The sequence below is a fragment of the Genypterus blacodes genome, unplaced genomic scaffold (assembly GCF_046128005.1).
Source record: "Genypterus blacodes isolate CSIRO-AG114 ecotype Tasmania unplaced genomic scaffold, CSIRO-AGI_Gbla_v1 ptg000003l_1, whole genome shotgun sequence".
Taxonomy (NCBI): Eukaryota; Metazoa; Chordata; class Actinopteri; order Ophidiiformes; family Ophidiidae; genus Genypterus; species Genypterus blacodes.
The window spans coordinates 8,210,880-8,234,838 of NW_027466817.1; the positions used below are offsets into that span (position 1 = coordinate 8,210,880).

At 42.4% G+C, this 23,959-nt stretch overlaps 1 protein-coding gene across 5 annotated transcripts in view; it reads right to left on the reverse strand.

Annotated features, from left to right (window-relative positions):
• Positions 1 to 13,217: 13,217 nt before the first annotated feature.
• The window catches only part of LOC142995549 (SPRY domain-containing SOCS box protein 4-like), a 28,869-nt gene continuing 18,127 nt past the window's right edge, over positions 13,218 to 23,959 (reverse strand). For all 5 annotated transcript variants that reach the window (XM_076146652.1, XM_076146654.1, XM_076146634.1 and 2 more), the window contains one exon: positions 13,218 to 13,929. In XM_076146652.1, the coding sequence (XP_076002767.1) occupies positions 13,802 to 13,929 (128 nt within the window). In that variant the 3' untranslated portion in view covers positions 13,218 to 13,801. The remainder of the gene's footprint in view (positions 13,930 to 23,959) is intronic.

Sequence of the window (23,959 nt, forward strand, 5' to 3'; positions counted from 1 at the left end):
AAAAGTGAAAATGAACCTGTTTGGAAAACACTGAACTGACATCATGTATGCCACAATGTCACAAATTCCTTTTCAGACAGACATGATGTCATCAGAGCTTTAGTTTGTAGAGATGAGCTGATGAGGCCTATGTGATGCTTGATGAGTGTTTGCATTTCTGTCTTACAAAATGTAAATAAAAACAGTTTCTTTATTAAGGAGGACAGATTGTGGCTGTCTCTATGTATGCACGCGTATGTAACATTTTGAACTAACATTTGACATATACACTGTCGCTACCCTTCTACTTCCAGGAACATCCTTTAACTTCATTTCCATGCTCTCATTAGTAGCTCGGACTGCATTGTAATCCAATCCTTCTGCAGAAATAATAGCACCAGTTCATTACTGCAGACATCAGCTAATTGTGTGTGTGAGTCACACGGCAGGTAGTGATGTTTTTTTTGTCTTTCATTTTTGTGTGATATTTTACTTTGAGGAAAATTTGCACTTTAAGGGCAACAACCTTTGTCTCACACTCAGCTTTAAGCAAATGAAAAAATGCACTAAACCGATACACCCCTAAAGTACCACGCTATCATCCACACACAAACTGTACACGTTTTGAACATACATACTTTTACACACACACATAATTGTAATGAATAAAATCCAGTGTCATGGCAAATATCCCATTCCTCTACTGATAGAAGGCATCTGACTTTGCTGTGACTGTTTTGTGACAATTTGATAGCTGTATCTATTACACCACGTAATACTGACCTGTCACCAGTATCTTATACATTCTTTAAGGGTTTGTGTCACTGTAACCTGACTGAAAATTTATCCTAACTATCTCAAGCATGTACTATTCATTTAGTGTTATAGCTATGTAATTTGTCTGTCTTGAACAGAGAAGGCCTTGTCTGCCTTGTATGTATTTATGTTGTGTATAAAATGAGTAGGCAGCTTCTTGCTTTCTGCTCAGTTGGGGAAAATGCTCTAAGAAGAGAGAGAGAGACAGAGAGACAATGACAAAGACAGAGAGAGACAAAGAGAGATAGAGAAAGAGAGAGAGAAAGAGAGAGAGGTACAGCAGCAACAACAAAATACATAAATAAAATAATATAAATAAAGTGAAATATTAATAATAAATAAATAAATAATAATAAGTGTGGCTGACGATATTAATACCAATAGCAGGACAGGGTCTTCATCTCTACAGGACAAGCTTCCACAGCAACCTGTGAGACGAGAACACAGAAAACTCTGGGGAAGAAGAAGAGTTAGTGGAATCCAGTGGTAATGTAATGTCATGGATATGCACAGATAGAGAGGGAAGGAGGAGAGAGGAGCTCAGTGCATCATGGGACGTCCCCCCAGCAGTTTAGGCCTTAAGCAGCATTACTAGGGGCGGGTCCAAGGCAACCTGGCCGGCCCTAACTATAAGCTTTGTCTGTATATGTATCATATATATCTATGATTCTGTTGAATGGTCCAGTGCAGGTTCAGTTGTAGGACAGTAACACACACTGAATTCCACCCATGCAGGATAAACTGCTGCACTAATGGAGTCCTCATCTCCTTTCGTCTGTGGAACTACAGAGTCTGACAGAGACAGGGTTTCCAGCTCCCCCCACATAGTGTATGTCGCATTGTTTTCAGGTTTTCAAATACACAGGCTATTGAATAATTGCATGTTCTGTGTATTTCCTGTGTGTGTGTGTGTGTGTGTGTGTGTGTGTGTGTGTGTGTGTGTGTGTGTGTGTGTGTGCCTTTTATCCACTTAAAATGTTTTGTAAATGTGCTCCCGATTGTTTTCTTGTGTTGGTTTTCTTGTGGCTCTGTTTCATACATTTTGAAGGTTCGGATTCTTCTTGAATACTGCAATCACTCTGTGTGTCTGTGGAACCGCAGCAGCTGTGATTTGACCAGTCCAACATAAGTGTGTTTGGGATGGAAACTGGTCTTGTCTAGCAGGGTGTGTGTGTGTGTCTCCCTAACGAAGACTTTTATATCCAATTCTTTTGTTGGTCTATGAAATTTGGCCATTTGGATGTGGTGGTGCCTAGAAAATTCACTCTCATGCTTAATGCAAGATTTTAATGTAATAGATTTGTCGTGTGTGTTAAGGGTGGTCAACAATAGTATGAAATCTTCCTCTGAATAATTCCAAATGCCCCATATGTCGTCCAGATATCCAAAGGAATGGGGAGGCTTCCTCTGGCATGAGGCCAGTGCAGAAGCCTCCCATTCGGCCATAAAGATGCTCGCTTATGCCAAGGCAAATTTCTTACCCTATTTTTAAATTGAGTTGAAGTACTTCTTTGTCTGGACTGTTTTTATCTTGATATTTAATAAATATGGCCTGTATGCCATCTTTAATATCAATATTTGTGTATAAGTTATCTGTGCTCATTGTGAACAGTATAGCTTGGTTGGGGATTATAGATTTAATTTTTTCCACAAAATCACATTTATCTTTAATATCACTGGGTTGCTTAATGGGGTGCTTAATGGTGAATATTCTGATGCTTTCCAGCTGTGTACCAGTGATCCTTTGGGCAATTTTCACCACCCGCTGGAGTGCTTTCCGGTCTGATGCGGAGCAGTTGCCATACCACACTGTGATACAGTTTGTGAGAATGCTCTTAATGGTACAGCGGTAGAAGTTCACCAGGATCCTACAAAGGTGAGCTTTCTTAAGGCTCTGAATAAAGTAGAGGAGCTGTTAAACCTTTTTAACCAGGGTGGAGGAGTTTATGGACCAGGTGTGGATGCCAAGGGACTTGAAGATGGACACACGCTGCACTGCAGCTCCGTTGATAGAGATGGGGGTGTGTGCATGGCTCCCAGCCCGCCTGAACTCCAAGATGATCTCCTTGGTTTTCTTGGTGTTGAGTGCTAGGTTTTTATCAGTACACCACGTAGTCAGTGCCGTACTTCCTCCCTGTAGGCCGTCTCATCGTCGCCTCTGATCAGGCCTCTTGAAGGTCGTGGGAACAACTGCTTGGGCCAGGGCCATGTTGAAAATGTCCGCAAAGACCCCGGCCAGCTGCTCTGCACAGGCTTTGAGCACGCGCCCAGGTATTCCAGTGGGGCCAGCTGCCTTCCGGGCGTTCACCTTGCTCAGGATGGAACAGACCTCTGAGGTGGAGAGTGTGAGAGGCAGATCGTTGAGAGGTAGATCTGCCTTGGACATCACTTCCCTGTTTTCCCGGTCAAAGCGAGCGTAGAAGTGGTTCAGCTCGTCGGGGAGGGAGGTGGAGCTGGTAGGGGGCTCAGTGTTGGGTGGTTTGTAGCTGGTGAGTGACTATATGCCTTGCCACATGCATGAGGTCAGAGGAGTTGAAGTGCTCTTCAACCTTCAGTTTGTAGCCATGTTTGGCATTTGAGATTCCCCGTCTCAGGTTGGCCCTTGCTAAGCTGTAGGCCGCCTGGTCTCCAGACATGAAGGCTGCATCTCTGGCTTTGAGCAGAAGGCGAACCTCTCTGTTTATCCAGGGCTTTAATGGAGGAGGGGTAGAGGTTTCATCATTTTCAAAATAATTAAAATAATGATAATAATTGTTATCATAATAATCTACCTTGCATTTTTAGTTTTTTAAGCATCCATCCCCTGGTCAGGAATTAATATGACACCCTGGTAGAGCTGTTGAGAGGTAAGTATAAAGTTTTTGTTCAAATTCATTACATTTTTGCATTTTTGCTCCTATTCTGTGCAGGCTGTGTATTTGCAGTATTTTACATAATTGCACCAATGTTTCAGCATTGCAGATGCTGTGTCTTTGGTCCAGTGCACATGTGCCAGTGGCAAATTTGGATCTGGGTAGTGCTGGGATTTCCTTAATACTCCTAATAATGTTTGTGTGCAGGTGGATTAACAGTTTTTTTTATTTTGTTCTCTTACAGGAAACCCATATTCCTGCAGAGAGAAATGTATTCTTTGCAGTTCTGAGTGCTGCTTGCATTTGTTTTATTGCAGTGACCCCTGTGTGCTGTGAGCAACTATTGATCCCAAATGAGAGGCTCACTTTTTCGACTGTGGAGGACAGCGTAGCTCTAGAGATAATGGGGTAAGGGATAATAATCTGGCCCACGGGTAACTATCAATTTGTAGGCCATTGATAGTGTATGGTGGTATTTTGGCTAAACTGGAGTATCCCATGATGAGCCATTTTTTGCTCACTGAGAGGGCCAAATCAACCATTTTCCTCAATGTGTCAATATGCCGAGTGGGCCTTCGTGTTGGGGTCTCCTCCAGAGTTTCTGTGAGGGGGTCCAGCTGGAGTTGTGACTGGGTGGCTGCCCTGAGTTTGGTGATCCTTAGAGGGGTCGTTGGAATGTTCACTTCCATTATTAGGAACACCTAGGAACCAACTTATCTTTAAATTATATTTTACGGTAGATCTACTTGAAATGACCCCACAATATGATTCCTGAAGCACCATTCAACTGCTTATGTATATTATAATGAAAATCTGTCTTAAGTCTGTTTTTTATAGTGCTTGACATATTCTTATACTCACTGTATAATCCCTTCACTGTATGATTATTTGAACACTGTAACATATAATATTTAATTACTGCTTACGGCTTCCCTAGTTTTAAAAAACAATGACTGCGGGGTTAATATTTTCAGGATTTTGTCAATTTTCTCACATTTGCCCCAAATTCACACAAATTGGTGCCAACGCAGCCTGGAGGCTGTGTCTGAAATGTCAACTTTGTATCTCCTTCCTTTTCCAAGATATGGGCTTTTGAGGTTTTCTCTAGTTTTACAAAACGAAGATGCGGGGTCAAAGTCTTCATGATTTTCTCAGATTTGCTCCAAATTCACACAGATTGATGCCAATTCAGCCTGGAGGCTGTGTCTGAAATGTTAACAATCTTGTGCCTTCCTTGTCCAAGATATGGGCATTTAAGGTTTTTTCTAGTTTTACAAAACGATGACCGCGGGGGTCAACGTTTTCATGATTTTCACAATATTCTAACATTTGCTCCAAATTCACACAAATTGATGCCAATGCAGCCTGGAGGCTGTGTCTGCAATGTTAACACTCTAGCTTACTCCTTGTCCAAGATATGGGCTTTTAAGGTTTTCTCTAGTTTTACAAAACAATGACCGCGGGGTCTATGTTTTCATGATTTTTTCAATATTCTCAGATTGATCAAAAGCCCGTATCTCGGTCAATTTAAGAGCTAGAGCTCTAAAATCTTCAAAATCAGCAGCGGCAGGACACGAGGATCATTTTCTGTAAGTTTGGGGAAAATTCAATTTTTGGTCCAATTTTCAGAGAAAAACAGTGTAACCATGGACCAAATTGTTGGTCTCTTTCAAAAGCCCGTATCTCGGTCAATTTAAGAGCTAGAGCTCTAAAATCTTCAAAATCAGCAGTGGCATGACACAAGGATCATTTTCTGTAAGTTTGGGGAAAATTCAATATTTGGTCCAATTTTCAAAGAAAAACTGTGTAACCATGGACCAAATTGTTGGTCTCTTTCAGAAGCCCGTATCTCGGTCAATTTAAGAGCTAGAGCTCTAAAATCTTCAAAATCAGCAGCGGCAGGACACGAGGATCATTTTCTGTAAGTTTGGGGAAAATTAAATTTTTGGTCCAATTTTCAACAAACGACAGTGTAACCATGGACCAAATTGTTGGTCTCTCGTCTGAATATATGCTTTTTTAACTCAGCTTCTACTAAACAACTACATGTCTCTAAATCAGGGATCTCCAACCTTTTAACCTTGGAGGGCTGTTTTCGGGGCGGTCATTGGCAAATCCGGCGTGTGCTTGCTGGCCAGATGTTACGGTGTCACGTAAACCAAACATGACAGCAGCGTCATTTGTTGGACTGACTGATTGGCTTATAATCGTTTTGTGACAAAGGAAGCGGGATTTGAATTTAATTGGATAGAAATTTAAACAGCATTACCAAGTGACGATGTGCTGTGAAATGTACGTATTCTTTGAACCTTTCGGCGAGCGACTCGGAAAGGCTTTCGAGCGACTGGTAGCTTGCAAGCGACTGGTAGCTTGCTAACGACGTGTTGGCGACCCCTGGTATAGATCATGAAAGAAAGATTTTAAAAATGTTTCAGTAGACTGTAACACAATAGCTACTTTGCATTGTTATTTCATGAAAAGTCCAGGATAAATGTTCTTTTTTTTTTAACCCTTGTATTATGTTGAAAAAAAATCATATTGATTATGTTGCGAGTCATTTTGACCGTACTGTGTAAATCCACTCAAAACAGTCAAAAAAAACAGGTTAAACCAATAACAACTTTGTTTTAGATAATATAAACATTGAGAAAAGAGACAATATTTTTTTAATTCCAACACTAAATTTAAGAACTATGAAGTTAAAGTTTTTCCCTCTTCACGAACATGTTTTTTAAAATTTAACTTGCCCCAATTTTCTCAGATTTTCAATGTTCAACATTTTCAATGTTCTTCACATGATGGACACAATGTAACTGTGTGTTTTCTGCAGATGTAAGTTGCTTCTCCCTTTGATCTGTACACTCCAGCTAAAACCAGAATTCAAACGTAAGCATGCAAGTCAGTCTGATCCAGTGGCTTCCATTTCTCTTGAAATACACGCCTCCCCCCCAAGTCAGTCATGTCCAGTATAATCCTCTCTATTGGTGGGGATATGAAGAGCTGAAATGCTGATTGTATATCATCAACTTGTGTGACAGCAAATCTTGTAGGACCAGGAGTCATTTTGATGACGTTGGAAGATGACAGTCTGCCTTGGCTTTGTTGTGGTGATTTTGACCATTTTATATTACATTATTATTATTATATTATCTTTAGATGCCCATGTCCCCTTTGTGGATGATGATTGCTGCATTCCTTGATTTTCATCTGAAGGAGAGACAACGGCAGAGTGGTCCTCTGAATCCTCCTCATCGTAGGAAAATTGATAATCTGGATCATCAATAACATTGACCTCGGTCTCTGAAAGATCCTCTGTCTCTGAACTCCTTCCTCTGCATCACTATCCCAGTTAACAGCTTCCTCAGCTGTAAACCGTCTGGAGCTAATTTTTGGTGTGTTTGTCAAAGAGGTGACAAGGAGAGAAAGTTCAAGGGAGACAAGGGAGAGAAAGTTCCTCCCCTCCACACACCTGGGTCCCTTGGACCCAGACTCAGTCAAAATATAAATAATTGGGTAATTTGTTTTGGATCTGAACAGCTACTTACCCACATTAAAGTGTCCGGGTCAAAATGACCGCAAACATCATCTTTGTAACCAAACTCTGCACAGACCTAACGCTACACTTAAAAGTCTCCAGATTTTACACACCAGTTCATTACCCCAGATGAGGAAAAGTCACAAACCTTCACGAAGAAAAAGAAAAGATAACCAGTACTTTGATCAACATAAAAACTGAAATGGGTCAAATACGCCCTTAACATAATACAAGGGTTAATGGTAAATGCAGTATATAACTCCCTCGTACTGGACACACTCCAGTCCATAATCAGCACAATGTCTACATCTAGAGGATTGAGTATCACAGCTGAGTCTTAACAGTAAAACCTTTAGTCAGAGGCTGCTATCGTGCTTACAGCCGTCTCAAAGTGGGAATCACAGTGAGAGATGTTTTATTATGGATTCATGTTGGATTTGTTGGATTGCACGGACTTGAAACCTGCATGAAAACTCGATTCCATATATATCAATATCATATACAGATTTAAACATGCATTTAAAGTGCTGTGGCTTTATCTCCATTGTTAATATTCTTATCTGTGGCTTTTTCTTTACACTCCATGAAAGTGAATAAATGTGGAGTGTAACCAGAACCTTGAAAATAAGAGTGAACAGTGACAAGAGGAGAAACAAAAGCAGCTGTGATGAGTAAGAAACAAAGGCAGCTGAGAGAATCCAAGGCTTTAGGCAGCGTTTGATTTTCATAATTAAATTGAGACGGACTAAGCCTCATAGTATTTCATTTGGAAAAGAAAAAGATTTGAGGGCAGGGGCAGGGGCGTAAACAAAGACAATGGACCAGTAAAGGAAATGAAATTGCTTTGTACTCACTGTTTGATATTTTAAAGTGGTAGCAGGTGGTGGTAAAGTTCAAACAGGAAGCAAAGTGCAGTGTGTCTGCGTTTACATTCACCTCTGGAGGAGCATTCAGGACCGTCCCTGCTGCTGCAAGACTCCACCGCGGGGCTCAAGGGCCCGTGTGGAGAGCAGGGAAAGAGGCTGAATCACTGCAAGAAACCCACCATCCACAGAAATCCACAGGAGGCAGCGAGCTCCAAGGGCTGTGTGAGGCGCAACAGCCAACATGCGGTGAGAGAGTTTATAATCTCACTCACCAAATATGCCTCTGAAACAACGCCACTCCAGTTCACTTTCCAGGAAAACGAGAGGAAAAGGAAAACCGCTTCGGAGAGACACAATCATATTTGGCTTAGACAGATATAAACAATGTTTCCACACAAATACGCTCAGGAGATCACATCAGCTTCTCCAATTCACCTTCAGGGCTTGTTGATCCAACCTGGGAGGATTTTGGGGGTAAATAAGTTTCTTCATCATCAACTGAACCCTCTGCTGAGACCTGTGGTCACATTATTCAGTATAATAATACACCAGAAAGATGAATACATGTCGCTCAAGCTGGATTTGGAGGCCACACAGATCTTCCACAGGATAAATGTTAGGGCTGAATTCTCACGGAAAGTAAGAGGTTTCAAAACAAAACATGCAAGTACTTGACGAAGATGATGACGATTATACCACATTTTCAGATGCCTGTACTCATATTTTATCATACATTCAACCAAATCATGGCTGGAAAAGTTCAGTCAAGTCAAGTCCAGTCCAGTCTCTCTCTCTCATATCCTCTCCTCCAAAATGTTTGGCAGCAGAAATCAGCGGGTATTTACAATTGGCAAGCACAGTAAATCCTCCCTATAATCACCCCAGACTCAGGATTACAAGTCCAGTGTGACCTGCAGGCTTAACGCCGTCAAGACAATTACAGCACCTCACACTCCACTGGCCAGCGCTGCCATATTACTTCACTCTCAAGGACACACTAATCCACTTTGTTCTAATTAAAAGGCAGCTGTTTATAGTGAAGCTAATCAATGGTTATTAAAGTGGATTTGAGTTTGCTTGCAAAAACTTTCAAAAATAAAACTACTCCACCTCTTCTCTCTTATACACTCTCTCACACACACACACCCACCAGGCTCTTTTTGTGTTGAAGGCCCACTCTGCTCAGATTCTATTGCAGTTGCTGCATTACCTGCATTTGACCAACAGGTGGCAGCAGCAATACAGCAAATCCCGTGAGGTGGTCCAATTTACAGTTTGAAATTATACCATGGATTTCTCTGAATTCTTTATTTCTATGTGCTTATTTGAAACCTTAGCAATCAGTAGAGACACATTGATCCACTTCTACTCTCCCTTGTTGCCCCCACTGCACACACTGAGTGAAAACAAGCCATTTGAGGCATTGTGTTCTAGCTTTACTTTGTGTGTTTGTGTGTAAGTAAGTGTGTTACATGTTCACACGTGACAAGAACTATTCAAAGACTAAGCTGTCAGGGGAGTTGAGGACCCGTGTGTGTGTGTGTGCGTGTGTGTGTGTGTGTGTTTGTGTGTGAAGCATTTCTGTAGGCCTTTACCTCACATACTTCCTACTATCTTATACTTTAATATCTCTGCGTCAGACCCAAATGCAGCCGTTAACCTCCAGTAACCTGTAAAATAATAACATTGTGTCAGTCTTCTGCAAACAAGCCGTCACCTGGGAGTGTTGAGTTGTCTGTTGCATTGTTTTTTTTATTGCAGCGAGGCCATAAAAGCAATAATGATTGTGCTTAAGGACATGACCCCCAAATCCTGCCTGAGGTTTAATGGCGACAAGGCCTCTGCGTTAAGGAAACAAGAAGAAAGCAGAAATAACATTGTAACAAAAAACGGTTGTGTTTGGATATGGTCATAAATGCAAAAGAAGAGACAGTGGCGTCTGTGTGTGTGTGTGTGCGTGTGTGTGCACTAGTTAACATTTGCACATTTGGCAATGAGGGATTTAATACATGTTGCATCACCTGTAGTCTTCGGCCGATTATTACCTAGGTGTTTGTGTGTGTCTCAGATTGATTGAGAGGGTGTGTGTGCGTGTGTGTGTCTATGGATATTTTATACTAACTAATTTTAGATGCTCCCTTGCAGTAACATGGTTTGTTTCTGCCTAATAGGCAGCGGGTGACATTTGGAAAGGTTGAGACAGTCGGCAGGAGGTCGGGCTGAAACCATCTGAAATACTAACAAGCACCCTCCACAACAAACACTCTCCATACTTGTTAGAGCCAATTCTCCTATTTACCTTCAACAAAAAGTATGTAGGGGGGGGGGCGGGAAGTGAAAGATTCAGGGATTTGCAGGCAAAAACAAAGTCTTAAAGGCAGATAAGAAAAAGTACAATATCAGGATTGGACATCACACTGAGGCGCACTGCTGTGTGTGTGTGTGTGTGTCTGTGTGAGACAAAGTTATGACTCATACTTCCTCCTAAATGAAGATGGTGACACTGTGATGGGACCGTTTACGCTCATGATCACTGCTGTTTACATAGGAAGCCAAGGCTGACGTTGATGTTCCTGCCTCTATTTTTATCCTTTCTCCTCTCGGAGGCTGCAGCCCTGCATTCATCATCTCACTCATCATGTCATCAAACTGTCTGGGACATTGCGCAATCTTCACTCAGGCGATAAAAAAATAAACCCTGGACTAAAAAATAAACCCTTCGTTCAAACACCTTGTTGTGTTTCTCCACCCGTCTGCCAATCTGCCACCCTACCCATCATGCACTTCTCCTCTCATCTATTGTTCATTTACTCTCTACTTTCCTGTTATCAGCCCAGTGTTTGAGACAAGGCACGCAAAGTTAAGGAAGCATTTAAGGGGTGTCTGAGGTGATCCAAGGATGCTGCTGTCTAACATATATAAGATTATATAAGTACACTGTGTGATGGAAAGTCAAGTTAAGGATTTTGCTGCAGCCACAAATGCGCAAAGGTTTAGTGTGCAATAATCTGCAATAAAACATGAGAATTAACTGGTTTGTCTTAAACTAAATTAACCGTTAATTAAAATTGTAGATTATGAAGGAAGTGATCAGCTTCATCAATCCTTTTCCATCCGTTTATGACAAATGACAAACTACAAACCGGAAATCAAACACAGCTTAACTACAGGACAGATGACGGCACCAAGTAGATTGGAAATCAACATGGAAGAGTCGCATCATAATGTGACTATGACAAACAATTCCACAAGGAGGTGAGAGAAGAATCTGAGGGGAGATAAGAAATGTGAACTTAGACAATATTCCCCCTCTATGAATGATGGCACTCTGCCCATCCATTCATCCACATCTACTGCACGGGAGGAGAAAGATACATAATGGAGGACGAGCTTGAAGAAAGTAAAGCCACAGAAGGATTTAGATGTTCTGATCGGAGGGGAAAGTGATGGAGGCGAGGCAGAGAGAAGAGCGAGCGAGGGGAATTATAATGAAGTCCTTTTGCAGGAGTAAACCAAATATGGACCCAGATTATCAAACTTACTTTCAAACAGATGGGAGGAAAAAAAAAAAAAAAGTCCTCAGCTTTGACTTTTAAGTGGATTCAAGGTTGCGGTGTGCGATACTGTATGGCTGAACGGCGTGTTTATGCTGAGGCAGCCACATGTGACTGTTAGGGATCAGATGCAGACTGGATCTTACATCAGACTCAAACATCTCACCGGTCCTGGAGTGACTTTCATTACAGCACTTTCTTTCATGTTGATGTTGAAGAGGAGGCGTCAGTTAAAGCAGGGATTTGCTTCAGTGATCATAGAGGTAAACGGAGGTGTGTCTCATCTTATGTGCATTAGAAGTCAGTGCTGCTGGCTGGACACTTAAAAGCAGAGGGGAAAAAAATGTCTCTCCAACAGATTATATGATATTATCAACACTGGACGCTTTCTGCTGCAAAATATTAATGGGTTTTCTGTTGGCAGTGCCAGAGAAGCCTGACTGAGGTGAACTTGGATCACAGAGCCAGCTTTGTTCTGGGCTTCAAAGCCTTGGATGAGGGGGGAATCCAGTTTAGAAGCAAACTCATCACAACTTGGAACCAAACTGGAAATGAAAGCTTTGACATCGGGACAGTGTTTACCATCACAGCAAGATGTTGGATAAAGAGAATTCATTCATTTATGTTTGCAGCACTGAAATAAAGTCATGAAATGGAACTCAGTTTGGACTAGTGTCTCTCACACACACACACACACACACACACACACACACACACACACACACACACACACACACACACACACACACACACACACACACACACACACACACACACACACACACACACACACACACACACACACACACACACACACACACACACACACACACACACACACACACACACACACACACACACACACACACACACACACACACACACACACACACACACACACAGATCAAGTTTAGCCGAGTTTATTCACATTAAAAAGATTCTGATGACAGCACATTCCTCCACAATATCCTGTCCCACTCATCTCACTTCCTGTACTGCAGGCAAATCTTAAAATTCATGACCACAAAACATTAAAAAGTCTCATCATAAGACCAGAAAGTAAATCATGGATAAAAACCCATGTGTGGGCAAGACAGTGGAAGAAAAATATAGAAAAGCAGCATTTAAAAAAGAAAAAAGAAAATCAGAAAATAAAACTCTTCTCTTGGTATGACAGGAGGTGTCGTGTGCTTTTTTTTCAAGCATTATCTGGGAACAGGCGCGTTATAGCGTTAAACTTTGCCTAAGGATCAATCTCAATCAGCGTTACAGGAGCCAGAATGCTGACAGCAGCGGTAGCCCTTCACCAGTTCACCAAAATGGAGGCTGAAATCAAACAGGAGGGACAAAGGAGGACAGACAGTGAGAGACAGAGAGAGAGAATGCAGGGAGGAACCGAGACTGTGTGTGTGGAAACTGTGGGTTGTAGCAGCCTAGTTGTCAGTGAGTTGTCTTCTTGTTGCAGAAAATGGTGAATCCAAATCCTCATGACACATACACACAACATCTGTATGCTGTATATATGTGTGTAATCCTCTCGTGTGAAGAAAAGCAAAGAAGAAAATCATGCTCACAAACAAAATAGAGCTGTTCCAAGCAACGCACGTGTGAGGGATTTATTTGTGTGTGTGTGTGTGTGTGTGTGTGTGTGTGTGTGTGTGTGTGTGTGTGTGTGTGTGTGTGTGTGTGTGTGTGTGTGTGTGTGTGTGTGTGTGTGTGTGTGTGTGTGTGTGTGTGTGTGTGTGTGTGTGTGTCTCCGATTTTCTCTCTCACGTGGCTAGTTGTGGGATTGTTGCGTCTCTGCAGGGGTTGCCATGCTGTATAAATATGAATCCAAACGTGTTCTAAGAGGGTCCTCAGAGTCTGCAGAACGGACGTGGGGATGCACTCAAATTCCACCGATCGAGGCCAGAGTGTGTACGTGAGACTGGATTGCAATATTCTCTGTAAGATCTGACTCCCTTCGTCTCAGTGGGAAGCTTGTCTAGTCATCTGTCCACGGGAAAACAAATAACTGAACTGGGAGATGAACAACATCCAAATGGTGTAAACAAAACCGCTTTGCAGTGCCAACCTTCAACATCTCTTCGTCGTCAATGCCATCGTCCTCCTCCTCTGTAGAGGTCTGACTTTGGAGGCTGGTTACTGTAATAACAAAGTGACCTCAGCTTCTCGCCCTCTCTCTGTGAGTGTGTGTGGTCACTGGTATTGGAGGTAGTTCTTGAGCGTGAGCGGCAGGGGAAGTGTGTCGATGTGATGGATGCGCTCTCTGCCCAGCGCCAGTCGAGCGACTCTTCTGCACAGGTCCATGAGGGGGAGGGGCTCCGCTGTGAGGGGCGAGAGGAGAGATGTTAGGGCCGAGCCAGTGAATACAAGACTGTGTGTTCGATTCCTCATCTTTCGCCCGATTGGATACTTGAATACTTCAAGCTTGAACGACTTCCTCTTGTTACAGTGCTGCAACAGTAACAGCATTTCAGACACAACCACAAGAGATCTGTTGACACAAGCTGAGATTTAGATTGTTAATATACACAATATAATAGGATTTCATTGTTCCTCACTGTAACAAATTCCCCACATTTATGCATTACTCACTACTGTGTTAAACAGAAAGCTGGCATGACTCTTTTGCTCTTTGAGTATTCTGATGTCTGCTGTAGATGAATCTTGTCTACCCTGTGTGTGACTGCACCTCGCCACCGTTGGGGCATTAGAGGACGGGAAATTCTCCAGATTGGTCCAGTAGAACCTGCACTGGTGTTGTTGTAAGGTTAGAGTCAGATATGAACTGTTGGCAGCCACTAGTGTTGACCTTAGAGTTGGACAAGAGTTGCCGACGCCCACATTTGGAGCAAACTTGAGTTGTCAAATTTGTAATCTTCCTTGCCAATATAGCGTAACCCCTACAGTCACAAAATATAAAGTTGTTCATGTGTTAAGTAGGTTTGCCCATGATAAATAAACTGGAATCTTTTCAATTCAGTCCTCTTTGGTTGAATACAGAACAGTTATGTAGTTGTGACAAACTTCCAAATATACTCAAGATGTCACCAACTGTCTGACCACACAGTAAAAGTTCTTTTAAATAATCCACCAAGTCTCTGGGGTGCTTTGGCTCCACATTAAACACAAGGTTGCAGTAAATAACAATCCTCTCAGCCAGGAAGCATATAAAAGCAAAGTGAGACTCAGCAGCTACGAATATTACAACATTTACACTATGCTGACATTTCATCAATATTGTCAGTGTGTGGCAGCAGAGCATGGAAAATTCCCTCCCACTGATTTTGGAGTGGAATGATGTCTGTGTATGTCAGACACAAACAGACTCATAGCTGGTGCCCTTCATGGATGTCAGGCTGCTCCAACTGGAACGACCATCTGGCTGAGCTGCATCCCTGCTGTTCTGAGTCCACTACACACTGTGCGAAGGAGATGAGCAGTGGCATGTAAACATGCACACAAACACACCAAACGTGTCTTTATACTGTATGTGTGCGTGTGTGCGTACGGTCTGTATGTTGTTAAAACCAGAACTGAACCTGTGTGTTGACAGAGATTAGAACGACATCATTTGGGAACAACACACACCATATGGATACTTTTCTCACAGGTGCAAAAATGTCAATTGCTCAAACAGGTTGCATCACTGAACGATCACATTGCAGCTACATTCCATGTTGTGCCTCTTGATGTCATTTCAATATAACGTGTTGAATGTTTCCCTGCTTAACACCTGGCAGCTGTGGCACTGAAGCACGTCACTGAAACAGCATGAGGGTTGTGACAACTGAGCTTTGCACATGCACGCAACCCACACACACAAACAAACACACACACACACTCCGACTTCCTCTGTGACTGAACCATACAAAGCTTTACAGCAAACCGAGGCTCCCTACAGAAACAGTCCAGAGTGAATATGCAGCAGCAACATGTCGTCTAAAGTGTTTTTCTAGACCAGAGCGCAGAGCAGAGTGCGGCTGTCAGGAGACCTCATGCATTCCTCTGGACATGAACAGATGCCCTTGTGGCCCTGTGACCGCTGGATGTGAACACACACATACAGCTAAAAGGATACAGGAGCCGGTGTGTCTGAAGTGAGGAGAGGATAAGGATCACGTCTTTACATCAAGATCCCTAAATATGTGATCCCAGCTCACCTCTGCAAATAACGTGCTTGATAAATCGATGATCGGCTTTAGACCGTAGACCTGCTTAGGAAACCTGGTGTACATAAGATTTCAGGTTCACTTCTGCAACAAACTCCCTGAATTCCATTTGTGTGCTCTGGTGTCTGACCTTTGGAAAAGCACCGGGACAACAAAATGAAATCCACCAGTGCACTGCAGCTGACTGGTGTTAAGAATTGAGTGCAGCCATATGAATTAATTTGACTGCTTTTTATTTAATGGAAACACTCTGTTAGAGCACCTTGTGGACATGTGGCAGACTGTGGAATTCATTTGGAGGTCACACAAAAAGGATAAGAGCCCAAATCACACCGAGACATTGAATGGACTTGGACTGCATACAGACAATGAAGTGCTGGGATGGCCCGGACCAGAACTCTTCACGGCAGGTAAAAAGAAAAACTTGAGACCCACATCACATCTCTCCGGCCCCTTATGAGCCCATCGATGGCTGCACAGGTAAAGCCATAATTGAGTTTCTGTGAGAATATGCATACAACTGGTATAACATCATTCTGTCATGCATGAACACGTAAACATCGCTCTTACAAACAAAGGACCTTGAGATCATGGGCTCATGGAGTGAGCGAGGTATGCTGGACCCCCAGAGATGGGTGTTCTTTGCTTTGGGTCTAACGGCGCCTCTCAATCACTCTGCCCTCGTCTGCACAGCCCCTGGCACATACATGTGGTTACCATAGTAACAGCTGCTCACACCCCCATTGTGCGACCTCACTGTACTCTGTGTGTAGTCTGACACACACACACACACTGGTAAGTGTTCAACCTTAAACAGTAAACAGCAACCACTTTGTACAAATACAATGTTAAAATATTGACAGAACAATGCAGAAAGTGGAAAAACTCGGATAGACGGCTGGAATCACAAGCTGACCTCATGTAGATTTCTATTGATAGTATTACAAACAGAAATATTCAGTGAGCACTATGGCTGAAGGGGTGAAAGAAGCCTGGTATTAATGGAGCAATTTCTGCATCTACATGTGCATTTGCTGCTCTCATTCACCTCTGACTGGACCCTCATTTAGCCAAACTAAGCTTCAGCTGATTCAGACCCAGTCAGCCCGAGGCATCTACAGGATCACATTTTGATCTGGCTAATGGTCTTCAGACTAATATCAGACCTTGCTGTGCATGTTAAAGTATCTAATTTTCAGCCACCAAGCTGAAACCCTAGCAGTTAAACATGTATGACTCTTTATGATGCCTGACACAGTAGCACTCGCCATTAGTGTGTTTCCCATGAGGTGATGAGGATGCTGTAAAATTGCTGAAATCCATCCAGCTGCTGCTGGAAGAAGCTCTAATGGTAAGGGTTGCCTGAGGCAACAAGTAGTCCCGTCAGATATTATTGACTGTGAGCAGGAAGTCAACTGTCAATCAACTGGCACAACACAATCCATTCATTCAGATTTGGTCGGATGATTTGCCAAGGTTTTAAATATCACTTACAGTACCTTAACACAAGTGAGCTGGCCTGGCACGGTGTATATTACAACTTCCATCATGAATATGTGACAAACCTGTAGAATAGACACGTCAGGAAGTAAATCCTAAAGTGAAAGTCTAGCTCATAGTGCAGGTATAGCACAAACAGTACTATGGGGAAAACCGGCACAAACTTTTGATAGAAGCTTAACTCCTTACTCAAAACATAATACGTGCTGGATAAATTGCTTAATAGAACACTTTGGCTGCTGCTCACATATCGTGATTTTACCATCAGCAGGGAGAGTGCAGCGGTACGCTCGGGTTCATCTACACTGCTGTAAAACTCAACTTTAAGCTATTTCATCTGCTGGAAGATACTACATGGAAGACTTTATAGTCGCAAATTCAGGTAAAGTGAGTAAGTCATCAGATTCACATTAAATACAGATTATTGAAAATGACTAAACTACTCAAAACAACAAGTTTAACATCACAAAACTCTTAAGTCAATTTTTCTCCATTTGTTTCTCAACAAGCTTTGTTAAGATGGCTATTCATGATTTAATCGATTGTATACAAGTTACTGTAGAGCTATAACCTTCCACTGTATTCTTTTGTTTGATTTTGTGAATTAGTTTTTAGAATATTCTACCTCCCAGGTAAGTCATAATGCTTTGCTGTTGGTTTTTTTTATACGTTTTCTTTTGTTTGCAAAAGAAGAAAGCCCCGTGTGTTTTAAGCTTTTATTCAGAATGTAATTTTTAATGACTCAAATCACCAGGCCTTTGGAGAATTTTCCCAATATCTCCACTGGGACTCAAAAATCTGACATGCTATCAGTACATTAGCATAACAGGACCTACAAGGTTCTCGTTCCTATTTGAAGTAACCTGGCTCCAATCATTCACAAAACAAAACCCTGAATGACTTCAGAACTTAATCTGAGCGAGCAGACAAGATAAATAATTAATCCATGCTAATTAACTGGAAGGATTTCAGTTAAAGAGAGAAGGTCATGAGCACAACTCTTATGTTTCTCATCATCTCAGCTTCAAGCCTTCATCCAATCTTAATGTGTCGGTCCATCTCGGTTCTCTCTGGAACCCTTCTTTTTCTAAGGGTCACAGATGAGCTTTTCCAAAGACAGAGATAAGAAGAAGTTTGGTTATATTACTGGGAAAAGGTGGTTAAAGACCACAGTGTACTTGGTGAACCGATGGACCACAGAGGCCAGCAGACATACACACACATACATATTGTACCCAACACTTCATTGCGAATTAGCTAAAAGGAAGAGAAGGTAAACTCTGGGACAGCGGCGCGACAGTTAGTCTGCCCTCACTCAGGTGAGATTGCCAATATGCACCCATGACGTCAACCCCCTCTCCTCCTCCTAGCTATGCCAGTGTATATATTTTAGAAATGAGGGCTATAAAGGTTCATCTAGTTGGTGTCCTGTTTTAGTTTACTATCCATTACAATCCAGCCACACTTCCTCCGATACGTCTTCATTAAATGAGACAAGCCTGAGTAACAGACCAATTTCTAAACATACTTATCAAATACATTAGCATAAAGTGTTGGGACTGTCTGACCTAGTTTCAGATAAATATGTATAGAGCCCTGAAGGTGTGGACACACCGTCAGTCCCCAAATGTAGTTCACCAACAGGTCACACTGGGGAAAAAATGAGCGGAATACATTTTGGAATAGACAGACTTAGAATGATACAAGAGATAAAAAAGGAAACTGGAGCAGGACATCGAGGTGACCAGAGGAAGGACGCAAGGACAGCAAACCATCGCTTCCTCCTTAATTGGAACCTCAGATAACCAAATTGATTTATCTACTAGGAATGGAATCGAATTGCTCAGTGATCCAGTCAGAATTCATTCCTCTGACAATATCTGACGTCCCATTACTTCACTTTGCCAGGTTGTTGAGTGCAAGGTGAGCTCAATAACTGCTGCATCTTCTTGTGCCATCGCACTCTGCACAGGAAATGGATCGTAGCGGCACGTTCATAAAGAAGAGCAGGAAAAGGATCACGGATACTTACAGTATATAGATAAACAGCTAGTGCGGCACTCAAATTTGTGAAGCGTTTCACATTTTTTTGGGTGGCAGCAGCTCAGTCCATAGGGGACTCACCTGGAACCGGAGGGTCGCCGGTTCCAGTCCCCATGTGGACCAAGAAAGTCAACAAAACAAAGCCATTTGTCCAGAAAGGTTTACCAAGGATGAACTTGGTGGGTTTAAATGGACAGAGGCTTCATGGAACTAAGAGATTTGCCTCGTCAGACAGGAGGCTCTCAGTATAAACTGACATGGTGATGCATAAAAGGAGACAATCAATGTGCCTGCTGGGTTTATACTGATAGCAGCAGCCAGGCTCTGCTGGGTGGGATGACATGTTCACCATGACTCGTGTGCATTCAGGAGGTGGAACAATCTGAGTAAGAATGACTCAATTCTGAGGAACAGTTCACCTTCCAAATAATCCTGTAAACCCAAAATGCAATCAGGTTTCCAATTAACAGGCAGTGAGCCAGACATAAAAGTTTGAACAAATGACATCACTCAATATTAAAGTGGATCACACCGATTGGCCATTAATGATGTAAATCTCTTCTGCACAGGTCGAGCCCTCGGCCAACAGACTCATGCTGAAGTTGTCTGGCAAACAACCGATCTCCTCTAAATTCACCAAGAAGTCAGTGTAGCCGTTTCCACAGCAACTTGCCATAACAATTAGCTTTGCATACAGTGAAAGAAAGGATAAGAGACGAGTAGGATGGGATGGAAAAGGAAGGAGACCGTAGAAAGGAGACAGTCTGAGTCAAATTGGGTTCATTTGCAAAGGGAAGGGCAAGTATATAATGTGTGTGTGAAATGCTTCTTCCTCTGTGGTCTGCATTGTTGAGGTGTAAATGAGTTTGGCTCAGCATGCTACTATTAGCCTGGTCAGGGCCACAGCAGTGTCATATAGTTTGTTGTTTAAGAGAGAGAGAAAAAAAGGCTTTCCAAGAATAGGAGGAGGACAGCAGGATGCAGCAACCCCATCGTTTTGTGCTTAAGAGACATTAGTGCAAGTCAGATCACACACACACACACACACACACACACACACACACACACACACACACACACACACACACACACACACACACACACACACACACACACACACACACACACACACACACACACACACACACACACACACACACACACACACACACACACACACACACACACACACACACACACACACACAGGAATTGGCTTTCAAGTCTCTGTGGAACTGACAGACGATGGAATGAAACGTTTAGTGAAGCACAGGAAGGATCAGAAAAGTGCACATAAGGATATTTATCTCTTCTCACCTATGGAGAGGCAGAGAGGGGGAAAATGCAACAACTGAAGGACAGAAGTGAAAGACCAAGAACCCAGAAAATGAATCCTCTGGGAAGCTAGCTCTGGGAGTAAGGGTCCAACATGCTGGTGCTCTCCATATTAGCTGGTAATATGCGTTATAGTGCAATACTCGTTCCATTATTTGCTGATGTCCCATGTGATTTCAGCCTGAAGGCATAAATGCTTTAGCATTGAGGCCATCCAAACAGTAACATTATATAAAGTCAATGGTGTCTGCAGTGAAACAATCGGAAACATTGGATAAAGTAGATGGAGTTCTGCCTCATCATTTAGCAGCATTTACCAATCTAGCAAAAACAGAAAGACTCAAATGTTTGTATTAAATACATGCATATGCTCCGGGTTCAATTAGCCAAAGGAAGGAGAGCCACTGCATTCAAACTACTTTTAAATCAAATGCCAGCGTTTAGTCTTCTGTCATGTAGTTTGCTATGAATTTTTCAGCAATTCCTAAAGCAAGACATTTCTCACATTCCTTTTAGTTTGGAAACACACCGAGACTTTGGTCCTAATTTCTGACACTGAGAATTTGAGCACAGGCCTTCATTGGTGGCGAGCACAATACACAATACACCTGCCAACCCAGCCACCAGGGTTCTGACTGGTGACCGAGGACTTCTTTACTTTTCTTGTCTTTCTTCTTGTTCGTCTAGGAAAGCCTTAAATAGTGATGCCTGAAGGAGCCTTTAGGCTTTTTACACGACAGACTCCAGAACTCCGAATCTCTGCACTCTGAATATCTTCAAAACCACCGTCATCTAGTAAACTTCCACAATGTTTTCCACAAGTTTAATTCCTGTTTGGAGTTGTGGTAAAAACAACTAAGCTAACCAACATGACAGAAGGTTCTTAGTGTCCTGCATCAGTGTCTTAGCTTGTCAGCAGAATTTAACGTCAGGAACACATTAATCCACACTAGACCCCTCCATCAAAGCAGTGACATCTCATAATCTACACATGCTTTTGGTTCTAGTAATGAATGAATACACACTTTGTACAGTGCCTTGTTTTCATAGAGCATGAATATAGGTCATTCTGCATTGTGTGTATGTAGACTGCGTGCACACACACACACACACACACACACGAACACTCCCCACTATGAAAGACCAGACGCCAAGCTCAGAGGCACACTGGGACATCATCCTGAATCCCTGCTCTGTCGGCTCCTATCCGCCAACACATACATATAAATACACACACCTGGCTCGCAGCCATGGACACTGTGTTCGTGCCTGGTTGGAACACCCCCAGTCCTGCTTTGGGTCTTTGTGTATAATGTAGGCTAGAGAATACAGGAAAGAGCACGGGGGGATTATTCAAACTAAGGGACAGAAATAGTAGTGATAACTCTTCTCTAGCGGAAAAAGAAAGGATGGGAGAGACACTCCTCCAATGATCTGGGAGCTGGTGTAAAAGAAACACTCCTCACAAAAACTGTGACTGAGCATGTGATGAAGACTATGAAGACACACAACCTAAACAAAGCAGCAGACCCTCAGCGTAGGGTTTCATAAGATCAGTGAGAAGAAGAATGTACATTTCTCCATTTGCTACAGAATCCGGATACCGATACCGAAAAACTTATTTGGATGCAGTCGCTGAAACTGCAAAGAGTCGCATTAAACGCAACAGGGAGGATATTATATCAGCGAGTCTGCAGAGAGCAGCAGTGTGGGATGTTTTGGGAAGGTCTGGGTTTTAGCAGACTGCTGTCAAAATTAATCAGTCTCAGGTACCTGATGCAAACCCCCGTCTCTGTGTCTCTGCAAACACACTTTGTCATGTAGTTAGACAGGGACTCCTCGCTGCTAGAGCTGGATCAACAAAGTCTCTACAATCCGGTTTGCTGCATCTATTCCATCTACTATTCCAAGTACTCGCTGTGGACTATATTAATCTAAACTAAATATAAGAGTTTGGGATTGTAAAGCAACAAATAAGTAGGATCCATAAAGTCAGTCTCACACCAGGAGAAAAAGAAATGACACTTTTGTAGAGGGAACCGTTTGTGTAGCACTCCAGCATTTGTAAGGCATTTTACTGGATTTCCTGCAGTGAGATTGATTATATGCTGAAGAATTGATCAAAGCATGATGTAACCCTTTGAAAACAATACTTTTGATGGGCACAATCTAATGAGGTACACCTGGGACATCAAACTTTTGCATGTGTCTCAACAAACCAGTGGGTTGAGGAAGGCAAGCCTGGGTTTCATGTAAAATATACATCATCCTGTACAGTGTACAGGATGATGTATATTTAGAAGTCCTCAGCACTGCTGCACAGCATTATTGAGGACTTCTAAATATACATTTGTCCCCAGCTTTACCCATAACCCCAACATCTCTGCACTGAGAACCTAATTAACAAACACCTCGAAATGTTTCTGCAAAGAGCAGCACTGCACTGCGACATAGTTGGGGAGAGAGTTACGCAAAATACATTACATTACATTACATTACGGTCATTTAGCAGACGCTTTTATCCAAAGCGACTTACAATAAGTGTGTTCAACAAATACCCATGTATCGTTATCCAGTGTGTAAACGTGTAGCCTTAATGAAATCGCAATAGGTATTAACCAATCATATACTACATTTGTATTGATGCAGAAGACTGAGAGGAATGTATCAACATATCTTGCATGACAAGTGAAAATGCTACACGTGGACAGGGGGTTAAGGGTGAAGGCCACAAAATGGTAAACTTGCTGGGACTGTACACACAGCCCAAAATGGGAGACCAGTGAGTGAGTGACAATATTTACAAACAGGGCATATTGCATTGCATTTATCCTGATGAATTTTGAACTAGAGATGGATACAGCTTTGCAACATGATTCATTTTGTTGAAAATCTGTGTTAAGCTTTCCCTCCCTACACAGAGCAAAGGGGGGGGGGGGTGTAGGAGAGCCAATACCGAGGATTTGCTGAGTGCGAATAAAATGACATGTCACGTGATTTATTGGCAAGTGATTCTGCAGAGCACAAGCGTGTCCGTTTAGAAAACTATCCCAGACCCTTTAACTGTAGATCGTCATATTGAGCAAATCAGTGGTGGGTGGAAATGGCAGGTGTTGCTGCTAGTAACAGACAAAACTGTGAAACACGGGGAAAGAAATATGAAAACACTAATTTCAACACATGATTCAACCTGTCACACATCAACTTACCATTAATTATTTTCATCCTCAAGAAGAAAGAAAGAATTAAAATATAATCCTGAAAAACATAAATGTCTGACTTGTTTTCAACCAAATTGTATGTGC